This window comes from Prenolepis imparis, unplaced genomic scaffold (assembly GCF_030444845.1).
Source record: "Prenolepis imparis isolate NDT839.2.m4 unplaced genomic scaffold, iyPreImpa1.0 SCAF_1, whole genome shotgun sequence".
Taxonomy (NCBI): domain Eukaryota; kingdom Metazoa; phylum Arthropoda; class Insecta; order Hymenoptera; family Formicidae; genus Prenolepis; species Prenolepis imparis.
Window position 1 is genome coordinate 16,459,169 of NW_028141159.1, and position 25,148 is coordinate 16,484,316.

The 25,148-nt window shown below is 29.5% G+C and overlaps 5 protein-coding genes across 11 annotated transcripts in view; 3 read left to right on the top strand and 2 right to left on the bottom strand.

The window, feature by feature from the left end:
• The first annotated feature begins 242 nt into the window (after positions 1 to 242).
• Positions 243 to 3,160, top strand: Got1 (Glutamate oxaloacetate transaminase 1). Its single transcript, XM_083032219.1, has 6 exons — positions 243 to 574; positions 1,356 to 1,646; positions 1,732 to 1,988; positions 2,082 to 2,359; positions 2,507 to 2,649; positions 2,743 to 3,160. Exons 1-6 carry the CDS (start codon positions 463 to 465, stop codon positions 2,904 to 2,906), a joined length of 1,245 nt encoding a protein of 414 aa, XP_082888345.1. The 5' UTR covers positions 243 to 462; the 3' UTR covers positions 2,907 to 3,160.
• A 1,580-nt stretch (positions 3,161 to 4,740) lies between these two features.
• LOC145932983 (small integral membrane protein 8) lies at positions 4,741 to 5,434 on the bottom strand. The gene is made up of 2 exons (XM_083032233.1): positions 5,178 to 5,434; positions 4,741 to 5,093 (listed from the first exon to the last, which is right to left on the bottom strand). The coding sequence occupies exons 1-2, from the start codon at positions 5,280 to 5,282 to the stop codon at positions 4,935 to 4,937; spliced, it is 264 nt and encodes an 87-aa protein (XP_082888359.1). The 5' UTR covers positions 5,283 to 5,434; the 3' UTR covers positions 4,741 to 4,934.
• A 401-nt stretch (positions 5,435 to 5,835) lies between these two features.
• LOC145933111 (uncharacterized) lies at positions 5,836 to 9,262 on the top strand. The gene is made up of 3 exons (XM_083032606.1): positions 5,836 to 6,248; positions 6,372 to 6,460; positions 6,592 to 9,262. The coding sequence occupies exon 3, from the start codon at positions 6,620 to 6,622 to the stop codon at positions 9,248 to 9,250; it is 2,631 nt and encodes an 876-aa protein (XP_082888732.1). The 5' UTR covers positions 5,836 to 6,248; positions 6,372 to 6,460; positions 6,592 to 6,619; the 3' UTR covers positions 9,251 to 9,262.
• A 397-nt stretch (positions 9,263 to 9,659) lies between these two features.
• Positions 9,660 to 12,470, top strand: Dnali1 (Putative inner dynein arm light chain, axonemal Dnali1). 2 transcript variants are annotated; one of them, XM_083032777.1, is made up of 6 exons: positions 9,660 to 10,483; positions 10,697 to 10,855; positions 10,953 to 11,085; positions 11,719 to 11,864; positions 11,963 to 12,160; positions 12,321 to 12,470. In XM_083032777.1, exons 1-6 carry the CDS (start codon positions 10,391 to 10,393, stop codon positions 12,354 to 12,356), a joined length of 765 nt encoding a protein of 254 aa, XP_082888903.1. In that variant the 5' UTR covers positions 9,660 to 10,390; the 3' UTR covers positions 12,357 to 12,470. The 2 variants fall into 2 exon arrangements, with proteins under 2 accessions (XP_082888903.1, XP_082888893.1); XM_083032767.1 differs by lacking the exon at positions 12,321 to 12,470 and having other exon boundaries at positions 10,344 to 10,483; positions 11,963 to 12,273.
• A 58-nt stretch (positions 12,471 to 12,528) lies between these two features.
• Scrib (scribble planar cell polarity protein) overlaps positions 12,529 to 25,148 on the bottom strand; it is a 33,106-nt gene continuing 20,486 nt past the window's right edge. For 2 of the 6 annotated variants that reach the window (XM_083032489.1, XM_083032458.1), the window contains exons 27-35: positions 20,849 to 21,307; positions 19,775 to 19,886; positions 19,585 to 19,641; positions 19,378 to 19,495; positions 18,031 to 18,136; positions 17,671 to 17,784; positions 17,006 to 17,137; positions 16,562 to 16,762; positions 12,529 to 15,478 (exon numbers count right to left, since the gene is read on the bottom strand). In XM_083032489.1, coding sequence (XP_082888615.1) covers positions 15,206 to 15,478; positions 16,562 to 16,762; positions 17,006 to 17,137; positions 17,671 to 17,784; positions 18,031 to 18,136; positions 19,378 to 19,495; positions 19,585 to 19,641; positions 19,775 to 19,886; positions 20,849 to 21,307 — 1,572 coding nt within the window. In that variant the 3' untranslated portion in view covers positions 12,529 to 15,205. Of the gene's footprint in view, positions 15,479 to 15,937; positions 16,036 to 16,561; positions 16,763 to 17,005; positions 17,138 to 17,670; positions 17,785 to 18,030; positions 18,137 to 19,377; positions 19,496 to 19,584; positions 19,642 to 19,774; positions 19,887 to 20,848; positions 21,308 to 25,148 lie in introns of all 6 variants that reach the window. The other 4 variants (XR_014424808.1, XM_083032468.1, XM_083032475.1 and 1 more) reach the window with 4 other exon arrangements.

A 25,148-nucleotide genomic window follows, 5' to 3' on the forward strand; every position in this document is an offset into this window, starting at 1 on the left:
TATCCTTTGACAGGGTCGACAAATTTCACGCATTATGCAGCCACGCGAATATTTATGTACGAAAAAAAGGCATTGAGAATCACTGCGCACTTGTTAGTGCGAAGGTGAAAAACAAAACATGTGATCTCTTTGCGAAATGGCTACTTGTCCTCCTCTTACGTCAATTGGTATGATGGTGTAAAAATCCGGTATATACATATATATATATATATATATATATATATATATATATATATACAGGCGCACATTGTAGTAGAGCCTGTGGCCTAATCGGTGCAACCACGGAAATACGAGCATTTACGCTTGCGCGATTGCGTTTTCTGATACATTACATTCTCCCTTCGCGTACCCCCTATTTGCACATTCCGACCTCGAACTTGAACGTGGATTCAATTTTAATTTCCGCGCGTACGTCGTTTCTTCATTCATCGTCTCACCGTTGCACCTGTCACCGCTCGCGACATGACTACCAGATTTACAGGGATAAAACTGGGACCTCCCATCGAGGTTTTCGCGCTGCAAAAGGCGTTCGTCGACGATCCTCACGACAATAAAGTGAATCTGAGTATAGGAGGTACGTCACTGTATTTATTTTTATATATTCCTATTATTTTTATTAATCTGCGATCATTTTTTAAACGATTGCTTATTAATGCTATATATAATCGAAACTACTTAATCTTGTTTTTTTCTCTTTTAATACAATTAATTTCATGTATATATATATATATATATATATATATATATATATATATATTGTTTTTTACAGTAATGTATGTACAGCTTCTGCTTTGAAAAATATTGCATATTTTTCACTTTCGCAGATTAGCATATTTTGATAATAAATATAAATCATGGCGATGAGTGTAGTATAGTCTCTGCAACTCTATACTTTGTGCCCTAGGGTCACCTCCAGAATGATTATATAATATGTTATACTACTCTACCATCTATACACATATATACATATATATATATATAGATAATACAGATAAATTTAATCATTTGATTATTTTGTTAAGACAGTGAATAAAGATAAAAATTTATCTGCTCACACAAATATATATGCCTCTTGATCCTAAATCTAATAAAATTATTTTCTACATTTATATCTTACAATATAAATATTAGTAACTTTTTTTAAAGCAGATATACAGATATTATATACATTTGTTATTTTTAGAAATGTAAATTTTTGAACTCTACTAATAAAATTAAAAATTTATTTAAAAAAAAATTAATTTATATTGCTCTTTACTTGACATTGCATCGCTTTACACGAACAACTAATTGCGTAGTAATTATTGAAGTTTATGGAACTTATCTCAAAGTATTCTCACACACATTCTTTTCAGCTTATCGCACTAATGAGGGCAAACCATGGGTCTTACCAGTTGTAAGAAAGGTGGAGAAGTTACTTGCCACCGATGATCTACAAAATCATGAATATTTACCAGTTCTTGGCTTAGATGCATTTAGTCAAGCCGCTACGAGCATGTTACTAGGTCCAAACTCTCCTGTTATTGCCCAAGGCCGTGCCTTCGGTATTCAGTCGCTTTCTGGTACAGGGGCATTGCGCGTTGCTGCTGAATTTTTGAGTCGTATTTTGCATTACGATACCTTTTACTACAGCATACCTTCCTGGGGTAAGTGAATTTAAGGACATAATACATTAATCATGCTAGCATTTAAAAATGTATATCTATATATTGTAAAATTATATACTTGCAGAAAACCACAAACTGGTATTTACTAATGGAGGATTTAAACACGCTCGCGAATATACATATTGGGACGAGAAGACTCGTAGTATCAATCTCGAAGGAATGCTTAATGATTTAAGAGATGCCCCAGAAAATGCCGTAATCATTCTACATGCATGTGCGCATAATCCTACTGGATGTGATCCAACTCTGGAACAATGGATTAAAATAGCCGATGTGATCCAAGAAAAACGACTCTTTCCGTTATTCGACAGTGCATATCAGGTCAATATTAAATCAATAGATAACATAATCTTATCTTAATTATCTTCATAATATGCTCTATAATACAATATCTATCTCTTGATCTCTTAATAGGGTTTTGCAAGTGGAGATTTAGATAAGGATGCTTGTGCCATACGATTGTTCGCCGAACGTGGAATCGAATTCATCTGCACGCAAAGTTTCGCAAAAAATTTTGGATTGTACAACGAAAGAGTTGGCAACATAGTTTTTGTTTTGGCCGATACCAAAGAGCTAGTCGAAGCTAAATCGCAATTGACGTTAATTGTCCGAGGGATGTACAGCAATCCTCCTAATCATGGTGCTCGAATTGTCGCGACAGTACTGAAGAATCCAGACCTCTTTGAAGAATGGTATTAAGCATTCCATTACATGGTCTCTCTCTATAAAATAACCAAAATATAATTTATATAATCATTTAAGTAATGAATATGTATATATATGAATATGTTTATATATGAATATGTATATATATGAATATGTAATTCTATCTTGTCTAGGAAAGACCATATTAAAACAATGTCGAGTAGAATTAAAGAGATGAGAACAGGCTTGCATCACAGATTGCTCAAATTAGGCACCCCAGGTACTTGGGATCATGTTATCCAACAAATTGGAATGTTTTCATATACAGGACTTACTGGTTAGTTGCGAAAATTATGTTTCTCTAGTTGTATAACGCAATTTAATAAAAATAAATATGTAAAATATGTTTCCGTTAAATTTCTTTTTTTAGAGAAACATGTGCAACATCTGAGAGATCATTATCACATCTACATGTTACGCAGCGGTCGTATAAATATGTGTGGACTCAACGAATCCAATCTGGATTATGTGGCAAACGCGATCAATGAAACGATAAAGCTCTTCCCAGAAGGACAGAACGATTGTATGTGTTAAACTAAGACTTTAAGATATTACAAGTACAAATTATTAACAGTCAAATTTCAGCATTGAGAATATGGCAATAATTTGTATCTAACAAAATTCAGCCCAGTTAATTCAGAAAAATGATTATTTTCGAGTAGTATCGAAATTTATTACATGCAATTATGCATTCTATCTTCATATTCTATTTGGAGATCGAACTATTTGAGACAGTTATCCTTCCTGTGGTAAATTATTTTTCTTTTTTTTCTCTTATTTTTAAAAATTTTACTAGACAAAAGTACAAAACACAAAAAATTACAAAGTATTACATAATGCCAAATTTTGTATGTATATTAATTCTGTCATGTCGTGTCATGAGACTTCTTTTTTATACATATATATAGTTTATTATTAAAATTAAAAGTTACCTAGTAGTTTAGAACAATATGAAAACTGTTGAGTGCTTTAAACTGGTAACGTTAAATGTAGGTATAACTTAATTACTATTAGAAATGTTAGTCAGGGATTTTCTATTTTAATCTATTACATATTTTTATAGCATGATTTCATCGAAATTGTTAAATATAGTTTATAGAAATTGTTAAAGTATAACAAGAATGTTTAGGTAGCTTTTATAGAAAAAAGTGTTCGTCATCAAAGGCAAAATGTAAGTTGTACTATACTTCATATTTGAGTGATAATAATTTTGATCCATTTTAACAATTACGTCACCTAAAAAGACTTATTTAGATTAAATTTAAATAATAGCAATAACATAATATTGCTACAAGAAGGATAGCGTTACAATTCACATAATGATATTATTTCAATTGATATTTTAACTGATTCAATTAATTAATTTTAATTGATGTTTTAAATTAAAGAAAATTATACTCTTTGCTTTCTATTATTGTTAAGTTTTGAAGAAAAAAGATCGGAGAGAAAAAAAAGTGAGTTTAAAGATATTAGATTTTGTTGATGCTATAGAATGTAGTGAAATAACTTTGCTGTAGATCAGTGATATTCACTGGCTCTCCAACACAGAGTGGGCTTCCTGTCTGTTAAAAATATATATATGAGTTAGACTTATACATATCATATTAAAGTTTTATCACAACAAAAATGTTGATAAATATAAGTCGAATAGTAAGAGTAACTTGCACATGTGTGGAAAAGCATTATATGTATGGCAGAACAGTTAAAACGATAAATATATTTTTGTGGTAATTATTTTATTCACAAAATCAGGACCAACTTCTATATTAAACCCAATCAATAATCATAGGAGACAGGCACATGATATAAATATGAAATATTCTGTACTGCCAACTATGCCAATATATTTGCAGCAGTAGAATTTGTATAAATTTATATATAAAAGAACAGCTATAGATTGATATCTTGTAAAAACAAAATCTAGAATTATGAGGGGCATTTACAAATAATTATATTATTAGTTACTATTAAATTTCGTTTTCCTCTAATTCTTTTTAAATTGCTGACTGGACTTTATTTTGTGGATGTCTCTTGTATATTATAAATTTATTAAATACATTAATCTGTAGTTGATGTCAATAAAATGACATTGTTGTATAGAATGCAAATAATATGATATATAATAGTTGCAATTGTTTTCATTATAAAAATTATTATTGGAACAGTCTCAGTAAATGAAAATTTTGCATACAAATATTATATACATATTTTATGTAAAAATTGTTGTAACAATTACAGATTAATAGTATATTTTGGAAAAACCATAGAATGCATTTAGTTACAATATTTTTAGAATATAAAAATTGAATCAAATTTTTTTATTGATATAATTGTAATGTAATTGTTGATAATAAATATATTAATAATATTTGAATTATACTAGAATATTTGTAATAGTATCATAATAATGTTACATCTTCAATAAAGCAATATGCAATATGCTATTACTCTGAACTCTTCACGAGTCTATATAAACATGTATGTACATAGTTGATACATATATTGTTAAAAATTGAATAAATTAGACTGCAAAGTATCATATATGATACTTATCGTTTTTATTCAATCGGTCCATTTAGAGGTTTTTCTTACTAATACTACTGTATCGTCTGATTTCATCATAGCTTGGTAATTATTTTTCCTTTTACCGGAATTCATATAAAATAAATATCCTGAACAGCCCAACATTGCTATGATACCGAAAATCATAACAGTTTTGTTCTGCAAAGAATTAAGTAATTAAAAATTTTCCTTTATATAATGACGATTCATACAGATAAATAATAATCGATTTAATAATCTTACCGGCTTGATATATAACTCGAAATTGATGGCGCGGAATAACGAAGTGCTTTTCAACGATCGCAAACCATCACCTGGCCTTGTTTCACGAGCATTTTTATTACTCATATCTTTTCTAAATTCATACACTATCTTTTAGCTACAATAATATTTTGCATTCACCAAACACACATACATTTTTTATCTAAATATATAATATTAAATAACATAACCTTATATATTATCAGTGTATCTTTGGTTCTTCTTCTTCTTATCTATAAGGCTAGTGTATCTTTGGTTGGGTTTTGTCCATAGAATTTATATACCTAGACGCCCAGTGAGAACGAAAAATCTATCCCTGAAGTAGAATTTAAGTGACCAATCAGAATGAAAGGAATAAAAATGTTCTTTGTCCTGATTGGTCCATTCAATGGCCGCGTTCAGCAGAAAAAGCAACTATGCAACTGTTGTAAAATTCGTGAATCTGATTGGTGTATTCTCTTCATCTTAGCTGAACCTAAGAGAATACACCAATCAGATTCACGAATTTTACAACAGTTGCAAAGCTGCTTTTTTCGCTGAACGCGGCCAATGAGAAAGTCTTTCATCTTTCGATCGAAATGAGTTTACTGCGCAGGCGCAATAAATTAATAAAGCACAACAATAAAAAGCCTACAAATAATCAGATAAAAAATCGAACAACAATAGCCTTAATTAGAAGGATTTAAAAGGAATTAAAAGGAAGGAATGAGGGATTGAATAGAGCTGAATATTATTCGTATTTTCGTGGATTTCGACGGAAAGTCAAATAAACCGCGCACGAAAATCTTATTGGCCGCTAGATACATGAAATTGCAGAGCCATGTTGCGGCGTATGCGTAGAATCTGTCCCAAGCTGTCCCAAACATATACTGGGGAAGTATAAAAGTAGATTTTTGACAATACAAAAATTACATCTCTTCTAACCTTCGCGTTGCGTTAAGTTTAATAATGCGAAGGTCTACGAATGATATTGTCGGTCTTTAATAAATATATAATACATCTACGACGCATTTTCTCACGTACGGGAATAAAGCTAACAAGATAAAAGTAGAGGTAAGCAGACTTGGATCATTTTATTTACGACAATTTTTGTCGAACGGCGCAAATATCAATTCAAGTTCATCTTGAAGTGAATATGCGAGAAGCATATAGTAATTATGAATCTGTTCGTTTTAGCTACACTTTACATTTAAGATGAAATAAGTCTATTTTCTTGCTTTGGAGGGAGAAGGCAGAAGAAAATAAATAGTGAAAAATTTACACAGGTTTAGTATAAGTCATTCATTTTTAAGAACACTGTATATTTTTTAATTTTATTTATATTATTTTTTGAAATGCAACTACCAATTTCTTTTGTGCATGATGATATAACTTTGTTGTTATTTTAAATTTGCAGATTGCTCCCTATATTTGATTAAATAAAAATGCCAGGTTGCGCAGCTGTTGGTTGCAACAATCGTAGTGAGAAGGGATACATTATGAAATGTTTTCCTCGGGATCCGAATTTAAGAAAGATATGGAAGGAACGTGTTGCTAGAGCCGATTGGGAACCATCCAATAATTCCTTCCTTTGCCATGTACACTTTGAACCTGAAGAATGGTCTATACTACCAAATGGCAGAATTAGATTGAGGAAGAATGCTGTACCGTCTATTTTTACTGTAACATCAACAAGAAAATCCCCTAAAAAACGTGGAAAGTTGGAAAGTTTCAAGAATCAAGAAAATGAATGTGAGAACGATGATACAATAGAGTATTTAGAGAATGACACTGAACATTCGTCAATCGGTCTTTTAGAAGAAAAGGATTCTGATTCACAGGATATTGATGATCCATCTGTGACGTCGTTTGTATATAAGGAAATGAATCATTCTCTAAAAGCAACAGAAGATAAACAAGTATCTCACAGACAATATACAAACAGTGTGAGTAATCTTCAAGAAAGTATTATTCTAATCTCGGATGATAATATAGAGATGGAAGATAATATCAAAGAATGCAACAATGAAAAGCAAGCAAATGTGAAAAGTAAAAGATCTACCAATGATTGTATAGTGGATGAGAATTTAATCGGTAATCAGAATGAGATTGTTATAAAAACAGAAATAAAACGAGAGATTGATCAAACCTCGTTTGATAGTTACGATGAAATAGAGGAGAAATTGAAGCAAATTTGTGACGGTGATCGTGAAGAAAGTATATCACGTAATGTGGAAAGACTAAATTCAACTTCTAATAATCAAGGAGTTTTAGGAAAATCGGCAACACAAATTCCTCTATTACACAGAAGTATAAATTATAAATATTCATCAAGGAATGAAGTTGGAAGTCTACTTACCAATGGTACGGAGAACATTGAAATAATTTTTGGTAGTGAGAGCGGAGAGGAATGTGCACGCGTTCCCAAACGTACGTCTTATGATAATAATGAAACTAACGAGTTTGACAAAACGGATCGATGTACAAATATCATTACTGAGATCGATAAAATTTTTCCCGAGGATGTAGCTTTTCAAGGAGAGAATATAAGTGTTACACCAAACATGAGGGCCGCCATAAAGCGTAAACGGAGAACTCGTGAAGAAATTATGGACTCTATAAAGAAGTCAATTCGAAATACATCCTCCCGGGATACAAATTCGATAAGCAATAGCGATATTTCGGACAACAACATGGAAGCAGAAAATGAAATAGAAAAGGAATTGAACATTAAAGACAATACTGTGTCGACTAAAGCAAAGTTTACTGTCAAAGTGTCGGGGGATCGTGAAGATATATTCGATATTATGCAAGATTTATCCAAGGATACAAAAGATTTTACCATCCAAGAATGCAACGATACTTATGTGCGTCAAGGAAATAATACATTTGTTACATCCATCATAACAATAGACGACTCTCCATTAGAGACAATTGTTAAAGATGAACGCAATGCTGATATTATTACGTCAAGAGATGAGGAGGTCTCATTCAATTTGTCAACTTTAAAAAATGAATATTCAAGTACAAGACTAATGTCACCGCATTTCGACGAGGACAACGATTTTGATGTAAATGGCTGTTCAACACCATACATTAACAGCGTTACCGAAGAACAATCGACAGCCAATTGTATTACTAAGCACGAATGTCGGAAATTACGGCAAAAAGTGAAAATACAAGAGGACGTTATCAAGAAATTAAGTAATCAGCTTATTTTGTACAAAAACTTGGAGAAGAATCTGCAGAATAAAAATTCAGCGCTCGACGTAAAGACAAAGAGGATGGAAAGTATGATGCACGATTTTAATGCGAAAACAGACAGCGCATCGTCTTCAATGAATTATAAAAAGAGTGTAGATCTGAAGCAAAAATTGATCGACGATTTAACGAACAGAATAAATTATTTCGAAGAGACGAATAAGAAATTAATGAAGACCGTAACTATAGAGAGTCAATATAAGAGGAAGCTGGAGGGGCAGATCAAACAAAGGGACAATCGAATAAAGGAGCTCAATTGGAAATTGGAGAAGGCTTCGAAATTCCTCGAACGCGCGGAGAAAAATACAAATACGTACAGAAGAAAAATGTTGAATATGCAAACTTATATGAGAAGAAAGAAGCTCCTGGACGAGAAGATGAGCAAATTTAACGAAATGTTGATTGACAGCGTAAAGGAAGGATATACCGAGAAGGCTGTAGCGATGGCGAAGGAAATTAAAGAGATCTGCGGTTCGGGCGGATATGACAAGCTGTTGAACTTCGGGTTTCCACTTCCGGCGTTGTCGGCTCTGCGAACCCCTCCGCGGGACAATTCTTCGGATTCTAACGAAAGTGGCAATGTAACTCTGCAAGCTGGTGGTAACATAAATGGAGAACAACCTGGCGCAATAGATGACACGGAAGTTGCAAAGAATCAAATTCCATCAGTTTGTGAAGAAATCGATATGACGGACACTACGGAAACGGTGACGGGAACGGTTCAAGATATCTTCGACGAGAATAATGATGTCGATGATTTCAGTACAAACGAACTGAGAGAACATTTTTTGTTACAATTGAACGCAGTTATGTAGCCGTGGATCAATTGCGCTTATCTATATAGAATTACAATATATATATAATTAATTTCTTTTAATTATATAACATCTCAAATTTATGATTTTATTATATCATTGTATAAAATAATCATAAAATTGTACAATATGTCATCTCACATCGTGATTCTGAATCTTGTTTCAGAAATGGTTTTCAATCATGTTGTATATACGTACATACGTACTCGGGGGAAAAAAATCATATATAATTAAATATTTATAAATATATATAAAATATGTTCATATATATATATTCTTTCTCTCTAATATATTATCTCTGTCCGTTTATGAAAGAAAAATAATTTTTCAACAGAAAAATAAAATTGCGATTAGATTATACATATAATTTTATACAGTTATATATGGTCATATATAGATAATTTTTTTCTCATTTCTTTAAATTTGTTTTTCTGAAAAAATATGAAAATTTTTATTACTTTTGTTATTTTTCTTGTATAGATAAAGATTATATAATATAAGAGAAAGAAAACACGAATACATTTTATATATAACTTTATATATTTATATTTGGTTGTATATGGACTTTTTTAAATAGCTCCCCGAATACACATACACAATATACAATACACACACACACACACACACACACACACACACACACACATATATATATACATATTTTTTTTTACCAATTATACTTGTAATATAAAGTTCCACTTCATGTCAACGGTAAATTCTGATATTAAATTATGTTAGTCACAAATCCTTCGCGTATACATATATGTGTCCATTTTTATTCCATATTTTGCACATATGCACACACACAAGCGATAATATATCTATATTATATCTCCGGGATCAACGTTTCTTTCAATCTTGTATTATATCTTTGTAGGTAGATAAATATATACTTTACGATTTTAATTAGAAATTATATCGTTCTGCGCAAAATACTATCTATAAAACGATCAAGCGATGTATCCATGGTGACGCTTTTTCACCGCCATACAAAGTATCGTAATAAGTATTTGTACAAAGATCTCCGTGTGTTTCAATCTCTTTTAGAGTTGTTATTAGTATTCGCATGTAATAAATATAGTATTCAACGCGTACGATTAAATACATTTTACATTTATTTAAATCGTAAATTTACAAAAAATGGCAACGGCAATTAAAGAACGCACAATTCCTGCCATGGATACATTAGTCAAATACGATACTCCAGTTTTGATTACGACTCATCCAGAAAAGGTGAATGACAATTGAATTATTTTTATCTATTTTTCCAAATAAATTGCGATCCCGGGAAAAAATTACTTATACATTGTGTGTTAGAATATATATACATTATATTTATTACATTACATTGTGTAATATATATAATCTATATATATATTATATTAATTTATATGTATGTAAATTAATATAAAATATGCATAAATTATATATTTTATGAAATAATAGGTACGTAAAGACATCTCGATACCGAAAATCGGTACTGCTGTTTGTAAAATTCAAACGACTACAACCTCAGCTGATGCACGACGAGAAACTATGGAAATCTTAAACAGAATCTTGCCGCCGAAAGAATGGGAAGAGGATGGCCAAATATGGACACAACGTGTAAGACAAAAAATTCTTTTAAAAAATCGAATTTTATATATTTTCAATTATATACGATAGTCTATAAGCGCAATAAGAGGTATGCTACTTTATTTAGGTTTCGAGTACTCCCTCAACGAGATTGGACGTAATAAATTTACAAGAGCAGCTCGATATGCGATTACAACAAAGACAGGCTCGAGAAACTGGCATTTGTCCTATTCGTAGACAACTCTATACACAATGCTTTGGTATACAAGATTTAGTTATATGATAATAATATAAATATAAAATTCAATTGTGATCAATGGAGTTCAATATTTTAGAAACTAAATATTAGAGATCAGATACTCCTTTTGTTTTTTTAATAATTTTTGTTTTAATAGAAATTTCAAAGTGTTTTATCAAGATTATTTTTAATTTTATAAATAGGATATCATATTCCTTTTATATAATATAAATTCTTGTATGCATTTCTTTTCTTCTAGTCGTCTATAAAAATATTATAATAGATCATCAAAAAATTAATAATTTCTGAGATTTTACTACAATTTTTATCAGAATTTATTTTGATATATATATAAAGTATATGAAATATTTCATAAAGATATTTTTGGATTGATTTCATTTTTATACCTTTATAAATAAAATAATGAAATTGATTAATTGATCCAAAAATAAGAATAAAAGGACATTGTCATATATTCATCTAGTTAAAAATTATTTTGATCTAATCGTTTTCTCACAAAACCAAAATACTATAATGAAAATATTGAATCTAATTTAGATTTCAAGATATTTAACTTCATTGATCATAATTTGACATTATGCGTATAAAATAAATGTTTAAATGTATTTTCTACGCATTACTAATCGCGTTTCAGATGAATTAATAAGACAAGTAACTGTAAATTGCGCCGAACGTGGATTACTTTTATTGAGAGTAAGAGACGAAATTAAAATGACATTGGCCGCATATCAGACACTTTATCAAAGTAGCATTGCTTTCGGAATGCGTAAAGCATTGCAAGTATGTATATTTTTAAATATGGACAAACATTTTATAAATTTTGACGTAATTGTAAAGTTCGACATGTATTAATTAATAAAAAACTTATTTTTATATAGGCCGAACAAGGTAAAGAAAATTTAATTAATACAGCCGAGGAATTACAATCGCAAAAAATCGAATTGGAAAAAATGGTTGCGGAATTGAGGCTCAAATTTGATCAGGCTGAAAAAAGATCTGCCGAATTAAGAGAAGCGGAGGAAAAGAAACACATGGAAGAAGTGCAATTCCTTAAAAAAACAAATATGCAATTAAAGGTAAGAATGCATGTATATGTTTTCATTTTTAAATCCAATCGATAAGAAAAACTCTTTAGTTGTTATTTATATACATATAAACTTATATTAAACTATCAAGCTTAGATATTATTTTGAAAAATACTCGAATATTACTATGTAGAAAAACTGTAATTTTCAGACTCAATTGGAAGGTATTATAGCACCAAAAAAATAAAAAAACTAATGTAAAAAAATGACATTGAGAATGTGTGTAAAATGTAGCTATATTTAAGCAGGACTGAAAGATTTATATGAAATTCTAATAAAAATGTACAATCTACGTTTGTGAATAAACTATAATAATGATTTATTCCAGGTAGACATAAATTGTTTTATTTTTTACAATTCTTTTTTTTTTTTTTTTTTTTACCTAAAACTTGGCAAAGTCTTAAAAAATAATTATTGTTCCTTACCGCACTTAGATTTATAAAATTTCAGTGATGCAGAAAATTAATACAAAGTATAGACATGCAAAATATAGACATACAAATATAATGTAATACATATATAATGTAATTACAAGATCACATATATGATAATTATAAAAAAGCTAAACAAGCAAGTCGTAACGCTTTATTCATGAGAGAAAAATTTCATTTTTTTTTATAGACCTCCAAATAGATAATTAAAGAAGCGAATTATATATAAAAACTAAGAAAGTTTTTTACAATTATTTATATTTTAATTAAGTATTCGAAGCTTCCTGAATGTTTTACAGTTTTCGCCGTTTGATGCAAAAACCAAGTTAAAGAAAGAAGCAGCGAAATAGGAGACGAAATGTATGTTATTCATTTTGTATAATAGGTATTTTAACGAGATACATAATTCTTATGTGAGACAGTATTAACGTTGGCACTTTTAAAATATTTTCATACATCGATAACATTGAACATTGTTATTGATACTAATAAGCTTGGATGCTGGGTGGTTGAAGCGACAAGACAATCTGATCAAGAAAATTAGTGAAACAGAATCCGGATTATTTTTCTTCGTATGTGACGTCTTCATTGATATCGTACTTAATATAGAAAATTTTCACCTCCATCCCCAACATCCAAACCTTATCGATAATATTATGTCTTTCAAGTGCCTCTGCTGTGTATAGCAAAGTTATGATGAACCCACTTTTTCACTTATTGGTCCCTCTTTCTTAATCGCACTTTAAATCGCAAATAATCGCAGTTTTATTTAGTTTTTCGCACTTATTTACATTCATTGGAAAAGATCCATTCGCATTACTTATTAATAAAAATGTATTTTAATCGCATCTTTTTCTTATAATTAAAAAATAATGTAAATACTCAGTATAAAATAATATTCTTTTAAATCTAAAGTGATATTAATATTACAAATATATTATATGAATGACAAATTATATATGTAAATGTGATGTGTGTCTTAAATTCTTCATAGAGTCTCGAGTATATATGTATACTATTGTAAATACATTCAAGGTAAAATAAAAATATGTGTACCACATATATGCAAAATCTGTTCCGACTACATCTTGAAACTATCAAACTATAATTATAAAAAATCTAAATTTGCTCTTGATATTTTAGTGACTTCTCAACGTTGATAATTCGCATTAAAGTCAAATTTGATTTTTTTACTTTTGAATGATACGGATTTACTTTTTTTTACAATATCTATTACAAATCAAAATATCTTCATAAAACATATATTAAAGTCAAATAAATAAAATAATTAAATAATAAAATAAAATATTTTACAAACGCAAGATAGATCCTCGATCAACTTAAAGCCTATGATATTGTCTTCATATTTTACACGATATTCGCGAAGTAATAATAGAAATTACAATTTTTAAATACGCATAATATTTTCTTTAGCACGTTGCACTGAATATAAATAATTGTTCTAAGAGAATGGACGTTATAAGATATTTATAATGCACGCAATTATATAAAATATAGAACCTTATGTATGTAACATTATAATTGCATAGTTTTATCACATTATTCGTATAATTCTTTTAAAAAAATTATAAATATTCTCGAGGAAAGTTAGACGAGAGAAAACGGAAGTGTCCGATTTTCACTATGCGTATAAAATGCAATTATGTTCAATAATTTCTTGTCAATACAGAAATTTTTCTGTTTTTTGTTTTATTAATATCGCATATCTAACGCAAGAATCATGTTTTTAAACATATCCTGTATATAAAATAAAATTAGATTATATGCAAAAAATGATCCAGAAAATAATAATAAAGAGGCATAACACAAGATGTCATGGAATTTTCCATTATTTGTTACTAGGATATTAATTATCTTTTCACTTTTATAAATTTGCATTTTTTCCCTTAAAGTTTATTTTTATTTTACACTTCATGAATCTAAAATTAGCAAACTTTTAATTAGTATTAAACATGAGATATATGTAAATTACTTGTAAAATATATCGATAATAATATAACGAAAATGCAGTAGTGTTCAATATTAAAATATACCAAAAAAAAAAAAAATCCATATTACACACATTAGATTTGTAAAACTATGTCGTATACACATACGCGATTCATATACAAGATAAATAAAGATGCTAATTATAAATCTGTACACAGACGATGAAAATAGAAGTTATTTACTAAACCAATCATGAAGTAAGTTTTGTATGTAAACATTTACATTTTTTATCGAGTATGTCTAATATGAAAAAAGTCAGACTGCTATTTTTTGTTTATATATAACTTATTATATTTATCTGTGAGAAAAAAAGGAAAGATAAAAAATGCGCGCACGTACGTCACGATAATACGTACCAACGTATTGGAAACTGAAAAGTGATCGATTTTGCTTTCAAATATATACATATATGTGCACTCATATATGCATATACAATTAATTTATGTAGTATAAATGTATTTAATTGTAGAACAATATTACACACAATTCGCGTGTAATGGTCGAATATATTGAAGTAACAAAGATCTTTCGTAGTTATTCAAATATTTAACATCAATGTTTCACTACACCTATTCGTTAAAATGCACATTTTTTGTCAGTGGCGACCCTTCTTTGATCGCTTTCGTTTTTTCTTCTTGGTAGAGACGACGGTGATGCTCGCGTCTGTTTTAGCACTAGTGACTTCGTCGGTCGCGTCGGTCGAGATGGTATGAGAATCCGTTTTCTCTTCCGCGGTGCTAATGGCAGTATTTTGTCCCGCGGTGTCTTCGCTCTCACTTCCGGCGTCGCTCGCACCAGTTACACTTTCCACGTCGTCTTCCGCGTTACTTAATTCCAACGATATAATCTTCTCCCTCAGAGTCTCCACCTAATTATGAAAATGCGTACATTGTAATTAATATGATTCTATTTAAATTTTCACCTTGTGTGGCATTATATTTAAAACAGTGCGATCGAAGTTCTTTTATACAAGTCTTACAACAGCGATAATCTAAAAAAAAAAAAAAACTGCGATATCTAAAAGCATACATTAAAATAGGATACATAGGCTAAATAATGTAATTTTCGTATTACATGTATTCTAGAATGCATCGGAGTATTTGTAGAACCAGAGTTCAATGAAACTTTAACGAAAAGAATACATTATTAGTTCTATGTTTCCTGATTTTTTTTAAGGATAATAAAACTTTGCTGCATTTCTACATGCTATGAAAAGCACATCTAAAGTGTAAGACATGCGAGTAGAGTTAATCTGTGCACATAATACATACATATGTGTAGCCAAAAGCTTAAAATATATGCGCATAAGATATAAAAACCAAATTACCGATATAAAGTCAGGAAAAGCTTGTTAGTTAGATCAGTAGAAATGACATTCGTAGTTCAAGGTGGTGCATAACGTACCATCGATGTAAGCGATGGACTCTTGAAACAATAAACACAATAATGATTCGACAAATGACAAACATGACACGTTTATATGGATGCATGAAAGCGTAAATTTAAAAAAATATAAAAAAAATGTTTTTAACGTTTCTAGTAAAATGTATATCTTTGAAGCCTACATAAACTAAACTTTATCGCTCGTTGTAATGTTGCTTTCTAACACTGCGATCAACGACTCACTTCCCATGTTAATATTACCGATAACAATTTTCAATCAATCGTGTACGACGAGGAGTTAATATATCATAAGCTCGCAACAAGCTTCCCAAGATGTGGCATAGAATAAGACTCACAATTTTATACAATAAAAATAAATAAAAAAAAAAAAATATATAAAAAAAAGGAAACAAAGAATACGAGTATTTTTGAGTAAATGCGGTGCACTTTAGAAATCATTGCAATAATGATGATTTGTGCTTTCTCCCTCTCTCCCTTTCTTTTTCCTCCATCGAAATACGTGTATGTACTTGAATAGCTGATGCGAAGTCTTTAGAGGATATAATACCTGACGCTCAATGAGCTTCTCGACGTATTCGACAGTTCGTACACGACGTTCGCCCGTCACCTCGTCTAGGTATTCCTCGGTACGCCGAGTGACCTTCTCGTCCACTACTTTCTCAGATTCGCGTATCTCTTTAGGGGGACCCACTTTACTGCGAACGGCGAGTTTAGGAAAATCCGCGCTAGAAGGCCGTAACGTAGCGAACTAAGGTGGTAAAAAGACAGACAAACGGGAACCGTTGTAGTAACAATGAATTTTCTCTCACTCGATGAATGTTGTTGTTAATTTAAGGCGAGCAAGGATTAGCGATTAGTACACGCGATCGGTTAAACACACAATTTTAAAACGATCTCAGGCTTGCTTGTTATATATATATGATTAGATTATTAAAAAAATTAATTTCCTCTTGCAAGGGCGGGAGAAATATTCTTTGCAGAAGATGCTTACTTCGACCGTCTTCTCTTGATCGGAGACAACAGGTTCAATCGTATCGGCCGCGTCGCGCGCATCTTCGCTTTTATTAGTGGTGTCCATTATCTCGCTCATCTTTTTGATCACTATCTGTGCCTGAAGCGCATCCTACAAACATGAAAAAATACTCAGTGACGTAGCTTGATGAGATAAAAAGAATGATTAGTTATTATAACTCGTTAATATATAATATAACTTATGCATACATATGCACACACGATATACACATACAGCGAGTTAGATAATTTTAAAAGTGAATTGTTAATTAAGTTAAAAAGAGTTTTATTCATAAATTTTAGAGAAGAATTTAATTTTAATGTTAGTTATTTTTCGTAAAGAGATAGATTTAGTGGAACAAATTTTAATAATGATAAAAGAAGATAAAATATTGTAATAATAGTTAAGTTATTTAATGGATATTCATATAAATTAAAAATATTTTGGAAAATTTTTTCATTTAATTTATTAATTATTTTAATTTTATTCAAATTTAATTTTATAGATGAATAACAATTAGAATTGTATACGTATGTAGATGAAATTATAAAATTTAAAATAAAATATATAAAAAATTTAAAATAAATTATTTTATTTAATTAATAAAATAATTTATATATTATACAGCGGGTTTGCAATTTTACCTGCTCGAGGGATTTAAGACGAGCTTGTCGCCAAGCGGCGCGTTTCTCCGCTCTGAGCGCTCGTTGTTCCGCGGGGCTCAGAAAATGTTCCTCGTCTTCGTCCGAAATAAGGCCCTGGTGAAAAAGAATGAAATTCCGATTAGAAAGGACATTTTGCGCGAACAGAATGATTATAGAAATTTATGCAAAATCCAGTAGATCGAGAGTGCTCTGACTCTCTCTTCTTCTCGAATATATATAAATGTACGAGTATTTTTTTCTTTTTCATTTTAATCAAAACATTTTAATGAAAAATATAATAGCTATAAGAACAAATTTATCAAAATAATAGATAAATGTTTATCGTGGGAGATATAATACCTCTTGTATTAATCGTTCTTTCAAACGACGTTCCGCTTTTGCTGTCCTCACGCTGCTGGGAACATTCTGGATAAGAGGGATCGAAGTTCGCGAGCTGAGTCGGCTACTGGAAGGTAATGAGCATGCATACTGACGAATGATATACGTACAAATGTTACAAATATCGTGTTTATTTAAAAAAAAATACAGAAGCAACGCATTATAATTAGTGCTAGTCAGATCGTTCGCATTATTGGAGACTTGTAATATGAATGTAAATGCATTTTTTACTCTAATAGGACGGATCATGATTACTGACAATGAGATATAGTGAGATTTTCCATATTTTCAGCATAAACAATGTAATGTTCACCGTTATTAATTATGAATCATTTAGAAATAGTTCATCATCATCTATTAGTCTTCTAGAAAAAGTGTTTCAAAATTCTAGTAAAAATGGGACTTATCAAAAAGAAATTACACTATTATCGGCACATATTGTAAATAAATGTACTGCATGTCTGCATGCAAAACATAATTATGATATAACGATCATCGGAGAGATTTGAGAACGGTCTTTTTAAAAAAACAATTCGAAAATCTCACCAATCTCCTCATCGTAATCGTAATTATTAGTAATTAGTACGTTTAAATACCACGAAAGCTACCGGATTTTAACAATCTGTGTGGTACTCTAAAAATCAATTGTTATACATCATGGAACAGTTGCAACTCTCGAAAATTACGTTGCCATTAATAAAAATCACATTTATTTTCAGTGTAGCAATACTGTACAGTATTCAATAATAATTGAATGTTTAAAATATTCAAGTAATTCAAATAAATTAAATAAATTCAAATTTTGAATGAGAAATGGAGAGATGATGCATATCGTTTGGTATTCAAACGATAAAACATATGAATATTGTAAAGATATCCAGTCTTGCAAAGACATGCTCATAATTGCAAAGAAATTATATTATTATACAGTTAGAAACGGAACATACTGCGCTAAAAATATACTAATTACTAAGCGTATTGTATATCCAAAAACATTATGTATTCTTTTATATATAGATTGTAAATCTCAGTCAACATATATATGTATATAGTCAATATAAATATAATATATTAACATAACAATAAATTTTTTTTTTTACTTGAAAAGCTGCCTGCATAGTAGTAGTATTTTATATATGTAAATAATTGAATCGTTCTTCATCCTATATCCTTATAATATACTCGTTGAAGATTCAATATTTCGTACTTCGCACTAAACGTCATAAACGTTCCCATACACGCGTAAAAATTGTATTAAAATTGTATTTCAAAATAAGAAATAATTTAAACGTGATAGTTAAAGCTTACTTAGGTCGTCCATTATCCTGATTATCCATTGTAAGATCCAGATCTTCGAGACCTTCGTTTTCATCAAGCTGTGCCCATGATTTCAATTCATCTCGCGTCAAAGTTGCAATCTTTTTCTCTATAAAAACATACAAAATATATGGTTTAATTTCAATTGTATTAAGACAAATTATATAATGAAACTGTGAAAAATGATTAATAGCTTACCTTCCTCTTGTCTCATTTTTTCTACCTCATCCTGACTTAAGAAGCTGAATATTTTATCTGTAACATGTATACACACGATTATATGTATATATAAATTTGCAAAAGTGATATAAATTTTACAATTATAAATTATATAATGCATAAAAAATACAATAGAGCCGGCGCGCGAGAAACATACAAATATTCTCACCTGGTTTAGGCGATGGTTTCAAATGTTCTTCCATGGCACTTTCAAAAAGCTTCTTTCTATCGCTGACTGACAGTTTCGTCAATGGCGGCGTCGGAGAAGAAGCTGGAGATTGCTGTTGATTTATAACATTTATACATATAAAAAACCATCGGCTCGCGCAACTTTAGAGAATGTAATTGTATTACATATAATAATAAGTTGAAATATATACGAAAGCATATGTTATATCCTCTTTTTATATAAATATATTATATAATATGTAAACATATAAATAATCTATTAAATTTATTAAAATTTATAAAATTACATTTATTTAAATTTAATTTATATAAGATATAAATGAAACGAAAAAACTTAAACATGAATGGAAATGCTTTCGAATTTGCTGAAATTATTTATTTAAATTAATTCACAGCAGCAACTTTGTCCGTGCGTTTTTAAAGGCTTCAAATAAAAAAAAAATATTTATAGAAACACAACTGTTTAGATATTTGCGAAAATTATTTGCTTCTAAGAAAATTTCTTAAGTATCGTACATCAAATTTCATCAAAATATTTCGCTACAGCAAGTTAACAATTGAAATATTTATAATCAAGAACTCACAAAAATTAGGATTTTCTCGAACAATTAATATATATTGTTATTAATATATATTGTTATTATATATTGTGTTATTAATATATATAATTAATATATATTGCAATGTGCTTTTATTTTTCTTTTGCTAATATAGTAATGTAGCAACTTTAGCATAAAAAAATCATTAATTAAATTATAATATAGCACTCATTACATCGATATAATTAAATTAATATAAGCAGTTCACATTTTTTATATAATCCTGTTTCTTTTTTATTTTAAGCCTGTGCAAACACACAACGCAAAGTATTCGCTTAAAGTAATATTCATATGCACATCGTGTAATTTCAACAAGTTGACCACTACAATATAATTTTGGATATGAAAAGGCTTGGCTAAAGAAAAAGAAAAAAAAAAGTTTCTTTTTTTTCCAAAATATTGGAAAGATGTTAGTACGTTAAATTAAAAGTTAGACACATGCTTCTGAAACCCACCTCAACCTCCTCAAAATTCCCATCAACAGAACGTGCTATCTGTCGCTTGCTAAGGGAAGCCGAAGTGTCAAGATCTTTCCAGCATTCGGGGGCGGTTAGAGGTGTCGAGGGTAGTCGGAAACGTGCATGCTGTACGGAGGGTGTTTCGTAAGATACGACGGTTTGCGGAGGAAAAGCAGATGCTTCTTGCAATGGATGTTGAATCGGTTGTTCGATGGTTGCGGATAATGCAGGCTTGACATTGGACGGATGGGATTTGTCTGAGTGGTCCGAGCTTTTTTTCGAGATTGGTGGAAGATCGGCAAATGTGATACTGCGTTTAGGCAAAGATTTTTTTTTCGTCGGAGAGGGTAAAGTGTGCATAGAGGTAGAGTGCTCGAAACTCGCTGCCTTAGGAAGAGTGGCTGACTTTGACGAAGAAAAGTTCCTTGATGCTCCAGAGGTCTCATTTGCTCTTGACTGGATAAATAATATAGAAAACTGTATTAATTATTTCGCTAATACGTACGGAACACGCGATATAGAGTGAGAAATAAATCATAAATAGTAGAAGTAATAATTCATCACATAAGTAGTCAATCACATGCGAAGCTTACAATGATTTAATCGATATAAATCGTAACTAAAAAATATATATATAATTTCTAAAAAATTGTGAATATATTATATATATGATTTATATATAATAATTTATATATGTAATAATATATATAATATGTATATAAATAATATATATAATTTATAAAACTATAACTATATATAATCTATAAAAATAATTCTTTAACAAATTTAAAACAATGCATTATTAATGTTCAATAGATGACACACGTATTTTGTGATATTTAAAGATAAAGATACGGTAGATTGTAATAAAAGAATTATAAAACGACGATTTATAAACGTTCAAACAATAATATATACCTCTAATTGGATAACTGAATATTAAATATCCGCTTAAAATTTGATAATCGTACTTTAAAACAGATTTATTTCCGCCGAGTGCTACATGTCATACAAAATCTATATGTTAGGATTTAAAGAAGAATTTTTCAAACTTCTTTGTCCGATCGTCTCTCCGGATTCTCTTCACGATCGTTCGATAGTGTATGTATGTATCTCTCAATTGTACTATTATTGCAATAAATCATGCAACGCGTTGCGCATAATTTAATCTGTGTAAACATATGTGTGATCATCGATACACGTTAAACACGTTCGCTCATTTTATAAAGCTATCCTATATTATTTGTACCCTATCCATCGTATATTGATGTAGTAGCGGAGACTGTGCATGCACCATACGAGAGATAAACCCCTTGGGTAAGTTTTGGAGTGAATCTCGTTTGTGTGCTACTCTCTACCCTGGACTGTATATTACCCTGTAGAATAACTCAGTACGGATGTGTCTCAACTCTCATTTCGCGAATTGCATATTTCTCGGTAAAAAAAAATTATTTACTCATATTCGTAACATAAGAGGATATCGAACGTTTTATTGATATACTCTTATTGCTTTACATCACTCTTGTGCAAGATTTAAGCGAATCTAAATAAGCGCAGGGTATTTGTTTTTAGAATTTAGGTTTTAGAAATATTTCTTGACGACAACAACTAGTAAATAACAAGAATTATTGTGCACATTAATATAATCTTGTTCAAAATAATTATACAGGATTATTTCATTTCGTTATTTTTCTATTTATTAAATTTAAAGAGGGAAACGAGAGATTTGGTTTCCAAAAATGATTTGGTGAACAGTCTCCTCTACTGTAGGATATTATTATATGAAACAACATAATAAATTGATTTTTAAATGAGACTACGTGTGTGTACGATAAAATAATATCTTGCAATTATATATATATTTCTCTTATCTAAACACGATTATGAAAAAGTATCTTTATCTTAATATACATCTCACAACAGGGATAACTATTAACCACTTTCAGAAAACCTCTGTGCGCATAGGCAGATTATCTTAAAAACGTCCAAATTTCACTCCTATTCCATCGATTATTAACTGCAACTTTAAAACATTAACATCTCTCTTTTAGATACTTAAATATCATATTATATAGCTCTTATTCGATATTCTGTGTAGTAATATATAAACATCTGGTCCATTAGAGTTATGCAAACATATTATTAATAATTATAGAAAATATATAAATACATTCATTTTTGAATTTCAATAATGATATGACTCAATTGCAGTACTGAATGTACCAAATGTTAAGACCGTATTAATAGATCTAACTGAGAGACAAAGGCCAATATTGAAGATACGCTCACAATAGATCGAAATATTATTTTCTTCTTGCAAGAACAATCAAGACGGAATAATAACAGCGTTTTATGAAATAAAATCATTCATCATGCACGTATATCTTTCCAAAAGAGTCGGTATATGCCCTATATAGGAACGATAGTAATTAGTGATATAACATTTTAATTATATCTTGTTAATTTTTCCTAAACAATCTTAATTAAAAATTTCTAATATAATAAATTATTATGTATGTTAATCATAAATTATAACTATAATTGTGATTGCCGACTGACTAAAAATTACAAACGTAATTATTAATCGCAGATAAGTTCGAATAAAGAAGCTTCTGTGCTATTGACGAATTTATAAATAAACTCAGAAATCATTGAATTAAGAAAATGCAAGTTTGTTTCTGAAATAATTAACTTAACATCAGTAATTAAAAAATCGTGCGAAAGAACAAAATTCAAAGAAATTTTCGTTAAAAAATATTCAAGTATTAGAATACAGCCTGTTTACGAAATCGACATCGCGTGTTGTCTCTCTTCGATTTATAATAAAGATCAAATTAAGAGAGATTTGATTATCAGGGCATTAAAATTTTCCGAGTAGATTATCTGTGTCGAAAAATATAGTGCTCATAAAAATTTTGATAAAAAAAAGCGCTTCGATTTCAATGTAAAAAAAATCTGTAGCTGGAAAAAGTGCAAATTACTATATATAACGATCGCTATATACATGCGTAATTATAAATAAATTATACAGTTCAACAAAATATAAGAAAGAAGATGATTATTGTCTGTAGTATTTTTATGCTAAATATAATCCAAACTCGAAATTGTTCCAACATTTTTAAGAAATTTGTAATTAATGTCGCACAAAAGAGCTATTTTAATATATTTTGTTGAATTATAATTATAATAAATGATATGTTGAAGAAGTTTTGTTGCAATCAATATTAAGTTAGAACTTTAGATTTTTTTTCCTCAAAAGGAATTTGTTGTGATTATGGTTAATTAAATTAAATATTAAGATCTATAGATTGTTAAATACAAATCTGATTAAAAATTGACGAATTTAAAATAGCAAAATTAATATAGCGGATGCCAAAATTACGAAACGACTGTCAGATCTTTTATTAATTTTGCCTAAGTTTAAATAAATATTGAACAATATTTGATAGATCCTCAATAGCTTAATTTACAAATCTCACAATATATCTTATATTTAATTATAAATATTTTCTTAATCATAATCAACACAACTTTTTTTGAAAGATCTAACAACATACTTAATTTTGATTTGAATAAAAATTCTCTATTACGTCACATAGTTATATTACGATAAAATACATTAAAATCGTTTTTTTTGCACAATTAACTGTAAATTTCTGAAAATTGTGATTTTGTGACAGAACAATTTAAAGATTAAAATAGTATTCAGCATGAAAATACTGTGGAAAATGATCCTTTGTTTTTTTATGTTGAAAAGTTTTTTGTTGAACTACGTTATTAATAAAATTGTATGCAAACGAATAAGTAACAAGACGCATTACGCGCTTCTATAAAATTAACAATACTATGTAGATTTTATATATATACATACATACATACATACATATATATATATATATATATATATATATGTATATATATAAAATTCTCAACCAGGAAATATATATATTTTATATCTATATATATTCTATTTTTGGAATTATATTCTATATATATTTTTTAAACGCGATATAATACAACGCATTGCTAGAATCAATTTAATATGTGCTCACGTTTTAACACAGCGAGGTATAAAACAATTACCGACAATTTCTTTTATAGATGTATCGTGAAGAATATCACTTATATCTGGTTATAAAATAGTCGGAATATTTTTTTACAAAGACATTATTAATAGAATCTCGCGTTGAAAATATTGTGTGCTCTTTCAAATCATTTAATAAAATATAAGTACAGAGCGATACTTGTGTTTTAACTAGAACATTCATAATGTTTCTTTCTTGCAATAAAAGGATGA

Bases quoted from the DNA above. Each gene is read 5' to 3' on its own strand.
- Got1 (XM_083032219.1), top strand. From the start codon at position 463: ATGACTACCAGATTTACAGGGATAAAACTGGGACCTCCCATCGAGGTT. The intron at 1,989-2,081 runs GTCAATATTAAA...ATCTCTTAATAG, and splicing joins TATTCGACAGTGCATATCAG to GGTTTTGCAAGTGGAGATTT. The intron at 2,360-2,506 runs GTATTAAGCATT...TATCTTGTCTAG, and splicing joins CCAGACCTCTTTGAAGAATG to GAAAGACCATATTAAAACAA.
- LOC145932983 (XM_083032233.1), bottom strand. From the start codon at position 5,282: ATGAGTAATAAAAATGCTCGTGAAACAAGGCCAGGTGATGGTTTGCGA. The intron at 5,094-5,177 runs GTAAGATTATTA...AATTCTTTGCAG, and splicing joins TCGAGTTATATATCAAGCCG to AACAAAACTGTTATGATTTT.
- LOC145933111 (XM_083032606.1), top strand. From the start codon at position 6,620: ATGCCAGGTTGCGCAGCTGTTGGTTGCAACAATCGTAGTGAGAAGGGA.
- Dnali1 (XM_083032767.1), top strand. From the start codon at position 10,391: ATGGCAACGGCAATTAAAGAACGCACAATTCCTGCCATGGATACATTA. The intron at 10,484-10,696 runs GTGAATGACAAT...ATGAAATAATAG, and splicing joins TTACGACTCATCCAGAAAAG to GTACGTAAAGACATCTCGAT. The intron at 10,856-10,952 runs GTAAGACAAAAA...TACTTTATTTAG, and splicing joins GCCAAATATGGACACAACGT to GTTTCGAGTACTCCCTCAAC.